The sequence below is a fragment of the Triturus cristatus genome, chromosome 1_2, assembly GCF_964204655.1.
Source record: "Triturus cristatus chromosome 1_2, aTriCri1.1, whole genome shotgun sequence".
NCBI classification, from domain to species: Eukaryota; Metazoa; Chordata; class Amphibia; order Caudata; family Salamandridae; genus Triturus; species Triturus cristatus.
The window spans coordinates 955,666,202-955,682,954 of NC_140580.1; the positions used below are offsets into that span (position 1 = coordinate 955,666,202).

Sequence of the window (16,753 nt, forward strand, 5' to 3'; positions counted from 1 at the left end):
GAGTCGCAATTAGTGAATGGCTTCCCATTCATTCCTATGGGCCTCCAGGCCCATAGGAATGCATTGGAGATTGCGGGAGCAATTTGCGAGTACCAGTAGGTACTCGCAAATTGCTCCTGCAATTTCTAGGGTGCAAGGGTGTCAAAATGACACCCTACTGCACCCATGTATTTGAACTCTGCACACATGTTGCATACACACATGCTCTAAGGGCATGTGTGTGCGCAACATGAAACTTAGAAAAATGCAAATAAGTGCATTTGTCAAAGTTTTAGCAAATTACCCTGAAGTCCAGCTTCATGGTAATTTGCTCCCGCTAATAGCGAAATCGCTATTTTTTAAACTTTAATGCATTGCATTTAAGGAATCTCAATTAGGGATTCCTTAAATGCAATCGCTATTTACGGAATCACTATTTTGAGATTCCTTAAATTGCGATTTTTGCATTTGGGATGATGCATCCCAAATGCAAAAATACCGGTCACAAAGGGGCAGATTCTGAGAATCTGCCCGTTTGCGACCGGTTTGGTGGTTGATGCATGTGCCTGTCAGATCCTACCATTGCCCGAGACAGGATAAACAGGAGCATTCCGGAAAGTCTGAGAGTCAAGGATTGTCTTGCAAAAAGCGGCATGCCAGAATCTTGTATGTTGCACCCAGTATTTATGACAAGCAGGGGAAGTAGGATGAAAGCAAAAACTTTCTTGGGTTGCCATAGAATCTACAAGTGTGATTTCAAAACAGGATTGATTTGTGGAACCAGTGTGATAACAAGTCAAAGATTACTACACACTTTCTAGTTTTGGTGAAGTTTGTGTGGGTAACCCAGCCTCTGGTCAGATAGCTTTAACTCTTAAATCTCTGCCTATAATTCCAAATAACATAACAAGGATGGACTAGTTTAATTGTATCCACTTAATTAAATACCTGCTTTATTATGATAAAGTCTTAATTATAATTTGTGATTTCTTTTTTCAGTCCATTCGGGCGATTTAAAGTAAACAGCGAGGAAGAAGAAGAAGATGCTTTGACACTGTCTTCAGCGATGTGGTTCTCCTGGGGTGTACTACTGAATTCTGGAATAGGCGAAGGTAAGCAAGTTGTTACTGGTGTTTAACAAAATATATGTGTAATCGCTACAGTATATTCATCATTACAAAGCATATAATATGTTCAGTGTACTAAGTGTAAGAGCCTATAAATAGAATATTACTTTTCTTGAGTGTGGGAAAGAGCCAATGATCGTCTAACAGTGGCAATTAATTGCCTATTAGAGTCGATACATGCTTATACACAATAGTATATGTACAGATGCCCCAAATGCAAAATGTTATTTATTGTTTAGAATCGAGCAACATCTCCTATCACTTGTAAACTTGCCTTTGACCTTGTACACAGCTCTGCTGCCACTTTGCTAGACTTACGCCAGAAAAACACCACATATATATAAACATACAGTATCACTGTTCAGTGTGGCGAGGGGACATAAATTAAGTGAAGCACAACTTTGTGCGAGTCTTGATCCCTTTCCCTTTTTCATTAATGTTAAGTGTTATATCATGCAATTTGTCATGTGTGGAAGTAAGCAACAGTATGATTTAAACACTGCTTGAAAGCCAAAATGCATAGGATTAAATCGGTGAACTGATTAAATAAATCACATTAAATAAGCCATGTGAGCATGGCTCTGTTAGAAATTGAGTTTTCTGGTTGGCAGAGTATACACCTTCTCCAAGCAGGAACTTCAATCCTAGTCAGGGTAAGTCAGGTGCACTCTGAAATAACCTGTACTCACCCTCTGGTAGCTTGGCACAGAGCAGTTAGGCTTAATTTATTAGGCAATTTGTAAGCTATTTGTGCACACTTTAATTACAGTAACACGATGAAAACACTACACAAAAAATTACTCTACAGTTTAGAAGAAGAGAGACTATGTATCTGATTAAAACAAGAGAAAAATGATAAAAATCCAATTGGTAGAAGTTGAGATATGAATTCTTAAAGATTAAATCCCAAAAGCAGTGCTTAGAAGTCAATAGCGCTAAAGGATTACTTGAGATTGTACTATACCAGGGTATATCCAAAGTTCAGGGCTTTGGCGATGGAGGGTAGGCCGGCTACAGGGCCCATGCAGGGGCTGCTGAAAAAGTACCTTTGTATGGAGCAAGTGTCGACATCGAAGACTAGATGCATTGGTTCGGATTCACCCTGTCAAGATGCATCGAAGTTGAGCCTTTCAGCAGTGTTTTCGGTTTAGCACTGAGTCGTTGTGGAGCTTTGCAATCTGGACCTCAGATTGGTACTGCGTCATCGTCTAACTGTGCAGGGATGTCCCCAGATTGGCACTGAGATTGTCACTGAGTCAGAGGGCACTGCTTCAGTTTCGATCGGCGCAGTGGCGACGCTGCACAGGTTTTTACAGAAAACAGATGCAGAACCCGCTTCTGAGGCCCAGGACTGGATGGGGTTCCTCTGGCAAGGGTAGGATTCACAGATGGCACAGTCCATCAGCACCAGCATAGTTGCAAGAAGTCTTATGTGACCCTAAGACTTCAGGGAACAGGAGGCAGGCCAGCAAGCCCTTGGAGAAACGTAGGTCCAATGATATAGGGAGCAGGTTTAGTCTCTCTCACTCCCAGGCAACAAGCAGCAGGCAGCAGGCCAACAATGCAGAGCAAGTAGCAAAGTGGCAGTCCCTCCTACAGCACAGCCAGCAAGCAAAAGGCAGCAGGCCAACACAGCAATGCAGTTAGCAAAGGGGCAATCCCTTCTACAGCACAGCAGCTCTTCCTCCAGGCAGAATATTCTTGGTTCCAGCAAAGTTCTGATTTGGTGGTGTCAGAGGTCCAGTATTTATACCCAAATATGTCTTTGAAGTGAGGGAGACTTCAAAGAGGCCTTTGAAGAGACAAGGTCTCTGCCTTTCCTGCCCTGGCTTTAGACTCACTACGAGGGGGGTGGGGGGGGGGGGGGGTATGGTCCCGGATGCTGCATAATCTAGTGATTCACCTAGTGTGGAGGAACAGGGGCCAAGCGGGGCCTCCATCGAGGATTCCCGCCCGCTCGGCTAACTTGCGGTAAGAGGAAAAAGTGCCTCCAGAGATATATAATATGGCAGCTGCCTGCAGCCATGCGGCACAACAGTGAACTATGGCAGGGGCTTAGCCACCCTATTGGTTTTTAACAACACACTGGGAGACATCGTCGGGCCTTCCCTGGCGATGGCAATACCAGGCGAAGCTGCCCTCGACCTCGCAGGGCAGATACCATCAGCGGGACATGCTCTACTCTCTGAAGGGAGTTCCACACTCACCACGTGGCTGGGCTCTTCTTGTCACGCCCCACAGCTGGCAGTTACCACTTGGAGCACCGCGCTGGGAAGGGACACGGTTCCGGGTGCTTACTAGTTGCTCTCCCTCCTGGGAGAGCACACGGCAGCTGCAGCTGGTTTACGCGCCGAGGTTCTTTGTAATGGAGCTTCATCGCAGGCGGCCTGTCATTCCTGTCTTTGTAGCATCCAGCCACAGCTCAGCAAAGCTTCCCGGTCCGCAGGGCTCCACAGAGGGAGGGTCCCTGACCTGCGACCAATGTGCCCTGTTGTTATCTCGACCTCGCCCCCCAGGGCAAGGTCTTCCAGATGAAAATTAGAGCACCAGGTGTCTTCGGGTTAGGCGCAAGAACTCCCCCAGTAATGCACAAGAGTTTCCAACTGAGACCAGCAATTACAGCACTCTGTGACTTTACCAACGGTGCCAGAACTCCTCAGCAGGGCAGGGGACTTCAGAACAACACCAGGAATTCTCACAATCAAGCGAAGCACCAATTACCTCGACATAATGTGAAGCACCAGAGATTTCAAACCCAGTGAAGCACCAGCAATCTCAGAATAAGGTGTGACAATCAGAGGGAAGATTTTGATGTACCTGAGTCTTCTGAAACAAGCCCTTGGAGATTCTTCACAAGCAGGATACCACAGCAGGGCAAAAAGAGTCAGTCCTTTTCCTCCATCACAGACAGAAGCAGCAACTGAAGACCAACCCACCCCTCACACAGAAAAGGCAGCACTTCTTACACAGTCCTTCGGCTCTTCTTCTTGGCAGGGTTCTCTTATTCCTTGAAGTAATCTAAAGTCCTGGGATTTTAGGTCCAATACTTATACACCACTCTGTATTTGTCCTCTTTGTGACAAGGGTCTCTCAACTTAGTCCAAACCAGTCCTGTCCTCTCTGGTGCAGCATCACCACAGGGGGCAGAGACAGCATTGTGAAAAGGAGACACAGTTTATTCAGGTGCTACCAAAACTCCTCCCACCACTCGAAATGCAGACCAGGTCTGTTCAGCCCAGCTATGAGTCACCCAGGCAAGGCAGGGCACACTTCAACCTCCCAGTGACTGTCTAGAAGGAATGCACATCCCCAGCTCCTGTCACTCCAAAACAAGACGCTGAATACACAAACAGTCAGAAGCACACAGGATGGTAAAGTAAGAGAATGCCCACTTTCTAAAAGTGGCATTTTCAAACACAGTATTTTAAAACTTCCTTTACCAAAAGGTGCGTTAATAAATTCTCAGTTGAGAGAACCTAAAACTCAATTTCTTTATCTTGTCCCTATAGAAAGTTATACTTGTGAGATGTTACAAAGCAACATCCATGGTAGCCTATGGGACAGATAGCTTTTCAACAGGAAAAAATGAAATACACAGTACTGGTGTACATGTCCTACCTTTCACATACACTGCACCCTGCCCATCGGGGTACCTTGGGCCTACTTTAGATGTGCCTTACATGTAAGGAAAGGGAAGGTTTGGGGCTAGCAAGTGGATGCACTTGCCAGGGCAACATGGCAGTTTACAAGTTACAACTGTGCGTGGAGACACTACAGAGGTAGGTCTGAGACACATTTACAGAGCTAGTCATGTAGGTGGCACAAACAGCGCTGCAATCCTAGTAGCATTTGATTTACTGGTCCTGGCACACACTGTGCACTTTACTAGGCACTCAGATTTACCAATCATGGATAACTAATCATATCACAATTTATGCAGACGGCATATACACCTTAACACTGATCAGCAGTGGTATAGTGCCCAGAATCCTATAGCCAACAAAAACAGGGCCGAAACAATAGGTCGCAAAAGGCAACAAGTGTGGGGATAAACCTGTCAAAAGGGCCAGGTCTAATAGTGCCCTCACAGACAAGGCATTTTCCCTTGGCTCAGAATACTTCAGGCATTCCATCCATCATCTTTTAGGCTGTTCTTTTTTTTCTACCGTAGGAGCCAGTACAAATCTGGTACCAGCAGCAGAAATCTGAGGATTTGCAAGTTAATATTTAGCATTTGTTTCCCTCATAGGATGTATTTTATTGTCTTTGATGACGCTTTGAAAAATGTTATCTTACCCAACTTTCTACCACATAATTTAGAAGACCACAATGACAGTGGCCCTGTCAAAGCTACATTTGCTAACAGTATTTTTTGGACTGCCTTTTAGCTAATCTTCACCAGTTCCTATAATTCTTTTTTGATTACCTATTGTGAGAAGCTGGCCTGGTATATGATGTCCTCTAATGTAAGTGGACACCTTGCACCAGTCCAGACAACCCTTATGGCGATTTAGGAGGTTTTAGACAACCTTAGAAAGCCCTCTAAATGGTAGCTGTGGAGAGCAGCCTTCAGGCTTAGTCCAAAAGATGTGTAAAGCAGCTTGTTTTACCAGAATGCAGAGATACTAGATTAAGTGAAAAAGAACCACACAAGGTATTTATAAAAATATGTATTTATTATATAATACTCTCTAACACGTTTAGATATCTCATACCTGGAGATAATCACAATGCACACAATACTTTGCAAAGAAACACAGTAAATAGCACAGAATACACAGTGGGCCTTGTGGGGGACCAATCCATATACTAAGAACGTGGTATAAGAACCACAACTCAGGTCAAGACAGTGTCAAGAGGATGTAGAAGTGCTGGGGACCCAAGGAACCACCCAAGGTGAGTAGATAGGGACTCCACGGAGAGCGTGTGCAGTTTGAGAACACGACCACGTGCTCCGTACAACTCTACGGGCCAGTCGCAGTTGGATTTTTAAAGATTAAGGACCCTTCCCAGTTGACCCTGAATAAACCCCGTGGAAGACAGAAGGTTGGAGAGCCACCTCACCCATGAATACCCTAGTGCCTATGTTACATACACCAGGGAAGCAGGGTGCATAGGTGTGAAGTGGTGTCGGAAACTGCTGTTGAACCCAATGGAGGACTTCAGAAAAGTGCCGCTGCTGAAGTAGAAAAAAGTGTTCAGTGGAATCCGAAGGTGTATTCGAGATGAGAGGTACCTGCAAGCAGAGGGCACAGTCTATTTTACTCAGGAGTGACCAGGAGACTTGGAAGATGAATGCTCTCCGATGTCGGGTGTTGCAGGATGGATGACGATGACCTTGACTCTGCAGCTGTGAGGACCAGGTGATGCTGGGGAAGAACAAGAGCCATGCACAATCTGTCCAAAATCGGATGTCGAGTGCTGAGGGGTCAGTGTCCGGCAGAAGCACCAGCAAGCCTTGGCAAATGCAACCAACACAGAAGTAAAAAAAAGGTGCAATGTCAGGACCAGCAAGGTCAAGGGGACTCACCACAAGCAACGGAGTCAGGGTAGGTCCCAAGCAATCGGGGGAGCCAAAAAGAAACAAAGGTGACCCAAAAATGGACCCACAAGCCAGAGGCACTGGAGTCGCGAGAGGACCTCAAGCAGCACACCAAAAGAGGCATGCCACAATGCAAACGATGCAGTGTAGGTAAAGATTCTGGTCACTGGAGGTGCTCGAGGTTGGGGCTACTTGGAGCTGAAGAGCTTCCTGAAAGGAAGCCAACAAGCCTTTGCAACTGCAAGTTGACATGGTGCACAGGGGTTCAGTTATTGCAATCCCCACAAGGGATACTGGCCACAAACTTGGTGAGAGGGCAGGGCAGGTCTCAGGAGCTGTGAAAAATCACCACCTGTGCTGCAGAACCTTTCGGAGTCCGGAGGAGTTCAGGATCAGTAGACCGGTCAACTTCGTTGTGGTGTCTGCAAGTGCAGGGGGGTGACTCCTTCACTCCAAGGGAGATTCCTTTAGGTGTCTTTAATGCCCACAGGCCTCGGAAGGTTTGTGTATGGTGCGCAGGCACAGATGTTGCTGCAGACTGGAAGGGAGACAAAGGTGAGCCCAAACGAAGTCCAAGGAAGTCCAGAGTGCCCAGAGGGTAGAAGAAAAAGTGGTGTCTGCTCTGAATCTTTTCCCACGATGAATCTAGAGACCCACCCACAGGTAAGCCCTTGAGTACCCTCAGGAAAGGGTTGGGACTATTCAGGGGACCCTCCTAGGGGAGAGTCTGGACAGGGGAAAGGTTACTCCCGTGTCCTTTGTCCAATTTTACACCAGAGCGGGAGCCAACCGCTCCCAGCGCTGGTTTGAACTCAACTATGCATGGGAACATCAAATGTGCCCCTCATATAGACTGAATGGCGCTGGCAAGCGCACCCATCTGGCCTCAATACACTAAATCCTGTCTGGGAGGTGGTCACACCTCACTGTGACAGGATGCCTATTGTTCTGCCTTCCCCTGCTCAAGCTTGGCTCAGCACCAGGAGGGCGGGATTGTGTCTCTGGGCGGCAGCAACCATTTTGTACAGTCCGGGTCAAGATGGCTGATATCGGGAACACTGAGAGCCTAACAGAGGACTCTTCCAGTGCTTGGATCAAACGGTGTGGGGGCATGATTCCGACATGTTTGATACCAAACATGATAGGATTTGTTGCAGCCACTTTCGAGATGGTCATCACGTAAATACGCGGTGCCCCTCTATATACTATATGGCTGCTTCACTTACAATCCAGGAGAATGGACTGTTGGGGTGTCCTGCTCATGCAGGTGCACCATCACACGTAGAACCGCGCACCCTGCCTTCAGGATTGATAAGGCCTGCTATAGGGGTGACTTATAGGTTTTAAGTGCAGTGACCCTAGATATAGGACACCTATATCTTTAGTCAGTGTTGTGAGTACCAGCTTACACAGGCTGCAATGGCAGGCCTATAGTTCCATTTTGAATGGTTTCCCATGGGTGGCATAATGCATGCTTCAGCCCACGTGGGACCTCTGGGGTACCTATGCCCTGGGTACCTTAGGACCATATACTAGGGACTGATAAGGGTACCCCAGTATCCAATCTGGGATGTACCTAAGTATTGAACATAACAATTTAAGGGAGGAAACAGATAGACTGGAGTCCTGATTAGTAGGACCTCAGTCAGACTAGTCAGTAACAGCATAGCACCAGGTAAAAAGTGAGGATAACCATAAAAGCAGATCCTACTTTCATACACCTGTTTGATATAAACCTCCTTGCATTACCCACTTGCCATATTATGGCAGATATCTGCCTTTTTTAGGTGGCAGATGTCTGCCATTTTTAAGGTGGACACGTTCATCCATTATTGGCTGAAAATAACTTTTCTGTCCTCAGAAAAACTCTTGCTGATCGTCCTAACATTCTACATGGTGTGTGGTGGAATTTGTATATTTTCCATTCAGGCAGTTGAACAATTTCCTAATAAACATTAAAACAACTGACAACCTTTTTCATTTTAAGACAACCATTGAAATGTGACTCTTCCACTATTAACTAAACAACCACCTCAGCTAATTTATGGCTGACAAGGCAATAAACAGCAAAGGCGACTCCCTGAATAAATGTCACCTGCCAAGACGCAATAAATATAACAGTTAACATGTATCCTGTGAACGCGGTACTACGGTACGGTATTGATTCAGTCCGAACCTTTCACTCAAGGGCATTTAAATTGAGCAACCATCCTCTACATTCTCGTAATATTCAGGAATAAAGTGCCTACTCTAATTGTGAGCTAAGTTACCATTAAGTCTCAAGTCACCTTTGCAAATACCTTTGCTATGCAATATCAATGCATGGGATGGAATGGACGAGGTTGGCTGGAGAAATTAAATGCTTTAGTGATGAACAATATGTTTAATAACCTAATACACTGCAAGGGATGCTTTACTATTTTAGAGCAATGGGAAAAACTGTAAAAAATGCAATGTAGAAAGGGATCAAAATATATGTAGTTAGCCATTCACAGCCCACCCACACTGATCCTGTACAAATATCAGTACAAGGGACCACTCTTTAGTTGAGGTGGTGTGACAGTACCTTCCAGCAAGATACAACCAGTCATGGAAACAGAGAATTCTGACATGCCACAAAAACAAAGAAGAACATGGAAGCAATAATTAATAATAGTAGAAACCTGGTGATTAATATTGCCAATCCCAATTTAAGGTTCGAATACCAAAGAAACGCACTAAGAGGAATATGCACTAGGACTGTGTCATGGAGGGTGCCGTAATGGGAATGTACTTATGAGTCTTTGTTTGACAAAATAACTAAATTAGAAGTCATCAAACTTGAAATAGCCACCCGAACCAATGGTTGTTTTGAGCACTACAAGAAATGTCTCAGTCAGATGCTTGGATGGTATGTTGTAAGACCCTCCACTTTGAGTCTTTCAGATGTACGTGAAAAATGTGTAAATGTAGAGTCTTGACACTTCCTCACAGTGGTGAAAGCAACCTGTCAGATACCCTGCCCTTGAGAACTAACAGAGGCTCTCTGCAAGATAGGAATGTAGAGGGATGTTCCTGCAGTGACTCTTTTCATTGTTACAGTACTAGCTTTGGATAGAGGGTGACAGAAGAAGTCAACATTCATACCAGGTTTTTGGGGCTGTTCACCAGGTTACCTTACTGACAGACAAAAGCAGTCTTTAGGTACCCCAAACTCAATACGGTCGATGGTAACAACATAAGGCTTCTGGGTTGAATGTTCTTGTGGTCACTTGCACAACATCCTCTAATGCTGTTAACACTGCATCTCACAGTCAGGCCAGAAGGCTCTAAGAGGACACAGTAGACTGAGAAGAGCTGGGCCAAAGTACACTACTTTTTAAACGCAGAACAATCTACTCCTCTTTCAGTCTCACAACTGTGCAAAGCTCTGTATGGGGATTCTGGATTGTTTGTGTAAATTCGGCCAATGTCTCAGAAATCACAAAACTCTCCCCCAAGTTCAGATTTATGTTCCAGACTTCGACTCTTTCTCAGTTTGGGTTGCTGCATGCATTTTGGTGTCCTGGAAAAGGCTATCTGGATAAATCTGCTAGCCCCCTCCAGGCATATCCCTAGCAGAAGCCTCATGGTGTTCCTGGTGTACTCAGAATGGTAACATCCAGTTTAAGTTAATGAATGAAGCACAGCTCACACATCCACCCAGCACACTGCATTATTCATGAAGTGATTAAGGGAAAGTATTAGTCCCCACAGAAGCCAGTTTGCTAAATAACTGTGATCTCTAAGGACAAGGAACACAGCAAGAGGAAATGGTAATTTGGTGCTAGATAAGCCTAGCACCAAAGTACTAGAAACCTACAGACCTCTGATTCTGACTCTCAAGCTTCCAGCTGTTCGGTATAACCAAATATTACCACATATCGATCGTGGCTTGTGTGTTCTGCTCACTAGGCACAGTCGCGATTTCAATCTGAAGGGGACACCTATGAATTATGCCGCTGCTTGGAGACAGTACGCAACTAAATATATATATATCCCTCATTGTTTTTTTTTTTTAAGGTACCGGAAGCTGAAATGTCATCTAACCTATGAGTAAAATATTTACAAAATTAAAAAGGGTTTTAAATCCTCAGGTAAACTATAGCAAACCTTGTCATCACAATGTCATAAAATGTTTGTAGTGCTCCCGGTATTGTCCAGTAAATATATTGGCCAGTGATATTTTTCGGGGTTTTCCTTGTTCAGGACAAATATATAGATTCTGTACCATATGCTGAAACCATCCAAAGTTACATAAATTGCAGGTTTTCATGTCCTATGAGGTCAAATGAATTCATATGTATTCCCCCCCATCCGAAAATTAAGCATTAATCTCCTTAGATAGAGTTACTCGAAGAAAAATATGCATTGTGTCGTGTGTGTCCATCGATGTTTTTTGCAACACATGAGGTCTGTGAATAGAATCAGCCACGTGCATCGCAACAATTGGGAATAAATCTCCTTTACTACACTTCGTTTAAGGGCATGTTTTGTTGTAACTTGTTAGGAGACTCCTAAGTGAAAGTCCAGTTTAAGTATGTCAGACGGCCTGTCAGACCTCCCTTGTGTATTAATATTCTCAACGATTCTTGTGCGCCAGTGAGATGGCATGCCAAAGCAGTCCAGTCTGGGTGAACCCCTTACCGAGGACATCGACTATACCACATTGGGTCTGATGGTTGCAGAGAGACTGTATTGTCGGTCAGCTAATAGACATTTCCATATTCTTTTTTAATTCGCCGTAACACGAACACTGTAGCACCCTGTACGTCTATGAAAGGGCATTGTGCTATCTTTTCTTCTCCTCCTGTTTTAGATAAGATATCATTCCTCGTCCTGTATTCGCGAAGAAATATTAAGGGCAAACTTATTTTTTTAATTTGTTTCTGTCTTTTGTTGTCTTTGGCATGAGGTGAGGTGTTAAAAATTAGCTGGAAATGTACCGCAGAGGTTCCAATTTTGGGTCCTGCTTCCAACAGTGCAATATGAATGAAGGAGGGGATCACCTCATGGTGTGTTCCCATCACTGCAAGCAAGTTCCAAGGATCTCACGCACAGTCCATTAAACAAAACATGGAAGCCCTAAAACGGAAGTATCAATTTCAGACAGGAAGTGGACCTCTTTCCTTTCTAAAATAAGGATATCACTTCCTTCACCATATAGGTGAAAATGCTAGAAGAGTTGCGCAAAGCCATTGAGACTGTCCTATAATCTGAGGAGACATACCAACACAGGTGTAGCTTCAGTGGGGGTGTTACACCCCCCCAAACAATGTATTCCATAGTGAGTGTTGGGTACACTTGCTTTCAGTCAGGTATGGTGAGGTATCTGTCGGATTTCACCTATTTTAAAATATTTTTTTATTTTATTTAGCCATAAGTTTACTTTAAAATAACAACATATCAGCATAAGATACGAAAAAAAGGGAAACATCTCATATCAAATATTTAAACATACATAATCCAAGAGGGGACCAATATATATAAGATGAGAAAACAATATCATCAGTCAAAACTTAATAAAAATTATGCAAACATACCAGGGAGAGAAAAACGTAAAATACAATAATCAATCCCAATGAAGACTGGACCACACCTTTTTAAATTTAAGCCAAGCTCGTGGACCTCTAGCTTTGGCCACTGCTAATTCCATTTCATATAATTGTCAAAGTAAAACCCAAAATTCATTAATAGTTGGACTCGTATTTTGAATCCACACTTGGGTAATACATAAACGAGCACAAGCTATAAAAATAGAAACGAAAGGTCTCATATAGCAGCCCATATCTCGTATAACCCCTAAAACTATTTCCTTCTCGGCAATCTGATCATCATGCCCAATCATCGTTATAAGTGCAGAAGTTACCTCTGCCCAGAATAAATTCAGCCTTGGACATGTCACGAACATATGCTTTAAGTCTGCAGCGTACAATTGACATTTTGGACATTTTGATTTGGCCAAAGATTGGGTAGTGGCCCATTATATGTTCAGCAGTATAGTATAACATCAATATTATCCAATGCTGTTGTAGTTTTAAATTAACTGATGTAATAGTTGAGTCTATACACTCAAGCGAATCATGTAGTTCCCCCTGAATTATCTGAATTTGAAAAATCCGACTAAGTTTCTCTGAAACAAGTAAGTAGTCCATCATCGCTAACAGATGCTAACAACTTCTGATAAACTTTATCAATTGTTCCTTGGCCAACAGTCGTTAATAGTGTTGATAATACTTCTGGGGAGTTTGTCAGCTCTAACAGCCTCTGACCCCGTACAAAATAGTCCCTTATTTGCAAATACTTAAAGAATGTATTCTGTTGTAATCCAAACTCCTCTTTCAAGGCTTCAAAAGATCGGAACCCATGTCCATCAAAGATTTGACCCAATTGCAAGACACCCTTGCACTGCCAGCTTTTACCTATAAAGTCATGAAATATGTCGGGCAAAGTGGGATTGCCCCATAATTTCGTATATAAATGCAACGCTGGAACAGAGTATTCCTTATGGATATCCTGCCATATCCTAGTGATGTCCCTTATTATGTTAAACCTGACCCGTTTGTAGTAGTTCACGTCTGCCGTTTTATAAAGAAGGAATCCAGTATTAGGTCCACAAGCCAATTGATATGAAAGCCAAACGAAGTTAGTATCAGGCCCATCAAGTAAACCTCAAATTCGGCCTGCAAATGCAACCTAAAAATAAAGTTTAAAATCTGGAAGCTTAAACCCTCCTTGTTTATACGGTAATTTAATGTACCAAAGAGATCTTCTTGCACGTCTGTAGCCCCAAATAAAGCTACCCACTACGCTATCTAACCGCTTAAAAAATGAGCACGGGACTCTTAAAGGAATTGTCTGAAAAAAATACAAATATTTCGGTAAGATGTTCATTTTAACTATATTACATCTTCCGTATATACTGAGTGGGAGCCGATGCCAACTTCATAATTTTGCCGTAATAGTTTTGAGCAGTGGTTCATAGTTCAAAGAGACCACTTCTTCCACTCGACTACTTAGACATACTCCCAAATATACTGCTGTTTTTGTGATTCCTAGCAATTGCAGAACCATTGCGGGCTGATAGTTTGGGATAGTTTGAGGTTTGTTCACATTTAGTTTGTAACCTGAAAACGAGTCAAAATGCTGTGCTTCTTGCGTGATTTCAACTACAGCCTCATCTGGACTAGAAGAAAAAATGGCGATATCGTCCGCGTACGCTGTTAGTTTAAGCTCCATACCGCTGGGCAAAACTGGGCAAATCCTTGTATTTTGCAACAAATGTCTTTAAAGGGCTCAATATATAGTGCGAACAATAATGGGGATAGCAGACATCCCTGCCGCATACCCCTTCTAATAGGAAATTGAGCAGATGTAAGGCCATTCAGCTTCAGAGCTGCTATCGGATTGTTATACAATTTTTGAATTGCTGAGATGAACCTTTGACCGAGACCGAATGATGACATAATTGGCCATAGTGCTCCCCAGGCAACTCGGTCAAAGGCCTTCTCTGCATCCAACATTAACATCCTCATTTGCTGATTTAATTGACCAGAAATGTCAAATGCAGCAATTGCTGTATTAATATGTGCTGCTGTGTCTCTGCCGGGGCCGAAACCATGTTGCTGTTCCGACACTAACTGATGTATAGTCGGGGCCAGCCGAGAAGCTAGAATTTTAGATTTTTTTTAAGCGTTGGCGTTAATCAATGATATGGGGCGATACAAGCCCATTTCCTCTACCGGTTTCCCCTTTTTAGGGAAAACTATAATATTAGTAATTTTCCAGGTGGAAAGAACATCCTCCCCTTTCATGATATTATTAAACAACATAATGAAAACTGGTACCAAAATATCCTTAAAGTTTTTATAAAATTCCAATGGGATAGTATCTTCACCAACCGCCTTACCAGTTGGTAAAGAACTCAGCGCTAGCTCAACCTCCCCAGATTCAGCATCTCTTTGCAAACATTCATAATCCACTGGATTCAAAACCGGTAGCTCAGACTCCTGCATATAGTCCAGAGTTGATGGTATACTAGGGGGCACCGACCCGCCATATAAGTCAGCAAAAAAGAGTCTAAATTGTTCTACTATATCTTCTGATCTAGTATAGAATAGACCGTCTCCCCCTTTTATTGTTTTGATATAGGATCTGGCCCTTTGATCGGCAATCTGAGTAGCTAACAGACGACTTATTCTTTCTCCATATTCATATTGCTTAGATTTATATTTGTGGTATGTGGAAGCTACTTTATCCACTAACCCTCGATTAAGTTTGGCTCTAACTTCCACCAGGCGCCAGTATATTCGCTGTTCCGCCGCATCTTTTAGCACAATAGCTCTTGCATGTTGTTGCTCTAGCTCTAATAACAACTTATGTTCCTGCTCCTTCACCCTATTAGCCTGATGCTTCTGCCTTAAAATAAACTGCAGTGTGGCCCCTCTAACAAACGCCTTCAAACAATCCCATACCACTGCAATAGCCGCAGTTCCCCTGTAATTCTCTAAGTATTCACGTAAAGTATCCCGCATAAATTTCCCATACTCAGGGTTACTTAAAAGATGTCTAGGAAATGTAAATTCCCAAAGTGGCTCCTTATCGCCCCGCAAGATCTGTATGGTTAACATCATCGGATTGTGATCCGATGTGATCTTTGGACAAACTTCGATAGTTGATTTATCCAGCATGGCTCTTTTAACAAAAATCATATCAATTTGGGAATAATGTTTATGTGGGGATGAATAAAATGTAAACCCGGGGTCAGTTGGATTTAGGCTCCTCCAAGCATCCTCCAACTGATGCAAATGAATGAGTTCCAAAATTGCAGCCCTAGTCCTATGCATTCTAGCCCATTGTGCTGAATTGGTAGTATCGATCTTCTTGTCAATTATACAATTAAAATCCCCCATTACTATCAATTCGCCAGCCCAATCCAACAGTTCAGACCATATAAAATGAATAGTTTCCAGGCAATCCGTATTTGGACCATAAACCACACATATGGTAGTTTTTCGTCCCCTAATCAGTAATTGAGCGATTGCCCATCTACCTTTAGAATCGGCTAGTGTACGTATTATTGTTGCTCTACAATTTTTCAACTTTACTATAGCTACCCCTCGAATAGAGACTACCTGTGACGTTCATACAAATAAGTCAAATCCAATCTGTTTAAGCTGCTTTCTATCCTTAAAAAATCTCTATGTGTCTCTGTAAGACCCAATATATGGGGTTTAAAGGCGCAAAGCTCCTCCATTACTAACCGTCGTTTCCTGGCCTGATTAAGCCCTGCTACGTTCCAGCACATGTATTTAAAGTCAGACATTAGATCCTGGTTGTAAACTCGCTTAATTGCTTCCCCCCTTGTTTCATAATCCTTTCCCTTTTGTACTTCCAATAATATTCTAACTAAATATATTAAAGTGTGGCTATTTACGCCCCCCTCCACCTCCAAGCCTCCCCTCCGGCCATTTCACCCAGTCGACCTGCAACAGCCAACTACCATTCTCTGCCTACCACCCACCTCTGTGCCTACAAGAAGGAATCACCCCCCTTCCTCTGCTGTCCTCACAGACAGCTTTAAGAAGGCACCCACCCTTCCCTGAGCCCCACCAATCCATTCCACCCAGCGCCCCCAGTGGTATGTTCAAATGTAAGAAGGCAGGTACAGTTACAAAGAAAAATTAGAGACCAAGAAAAAAAAAGTAAGACTTACAAATCAGACATAACCAGATAGCAAAAGTAAACATAAAGTGTTCATTTCATCTCTATTACCCATGCCGTGGCATCTTTGCTTTAGGCAATAATTTTCTAGAGTCTGACTGCCACTTGGCTAAAGCTGCTTTTGCCTCTACTTCAGAAAAAAAAAGTGTGACTTGCCATTTTTAATAATCTTAAGGCTGGCAGGTTCTTGCAAAAATACTTGGGAGCAGACTGTTTTAAGAGGATCCATTAGTGGCCGCAGCCTCCAACGTTTATCCATCGTGAGTTTGCACAAATCAGAGCGTGCAAATATGGAAGTGTTGTCCAACTTAACAGGAGCTGCTGGCCTCGCCTTTAAATAGATTGCCCGTCGCAACAAGAAGTT

General features: G+C 43.3%; 1 protein-coding gene across 8 annotated transcripts in view; it reads left to right on the forward strand.

Annotated features, from left to right (window-relative positions):
• Positions 1-16,753, forward strand: part of GRIN1 (glutamate ionotropic receptor NMDA type subunit 1) — a 697,943-nt gene that overhangs the window by 446,398 nt on the left and 234,792 nt on the right. For all 8 annotated transcript variants that reach the window (XR_014962874.1, XM_085610061.1, XM_085610053.1 and 5 more), the window contains one exon: positions 979-1,091. Coding sequence is in view for 7 of the 8 variants with exons in the window: in XM_085610061.1 (XP_085466187.1) it covers positions 979-1,091 (113 nt within the window). In the remaining variant the exon portion in view is untranslated. The remainder of the gene's footprint in view (positions 1-978; positions 1,092-16,753) is intronic.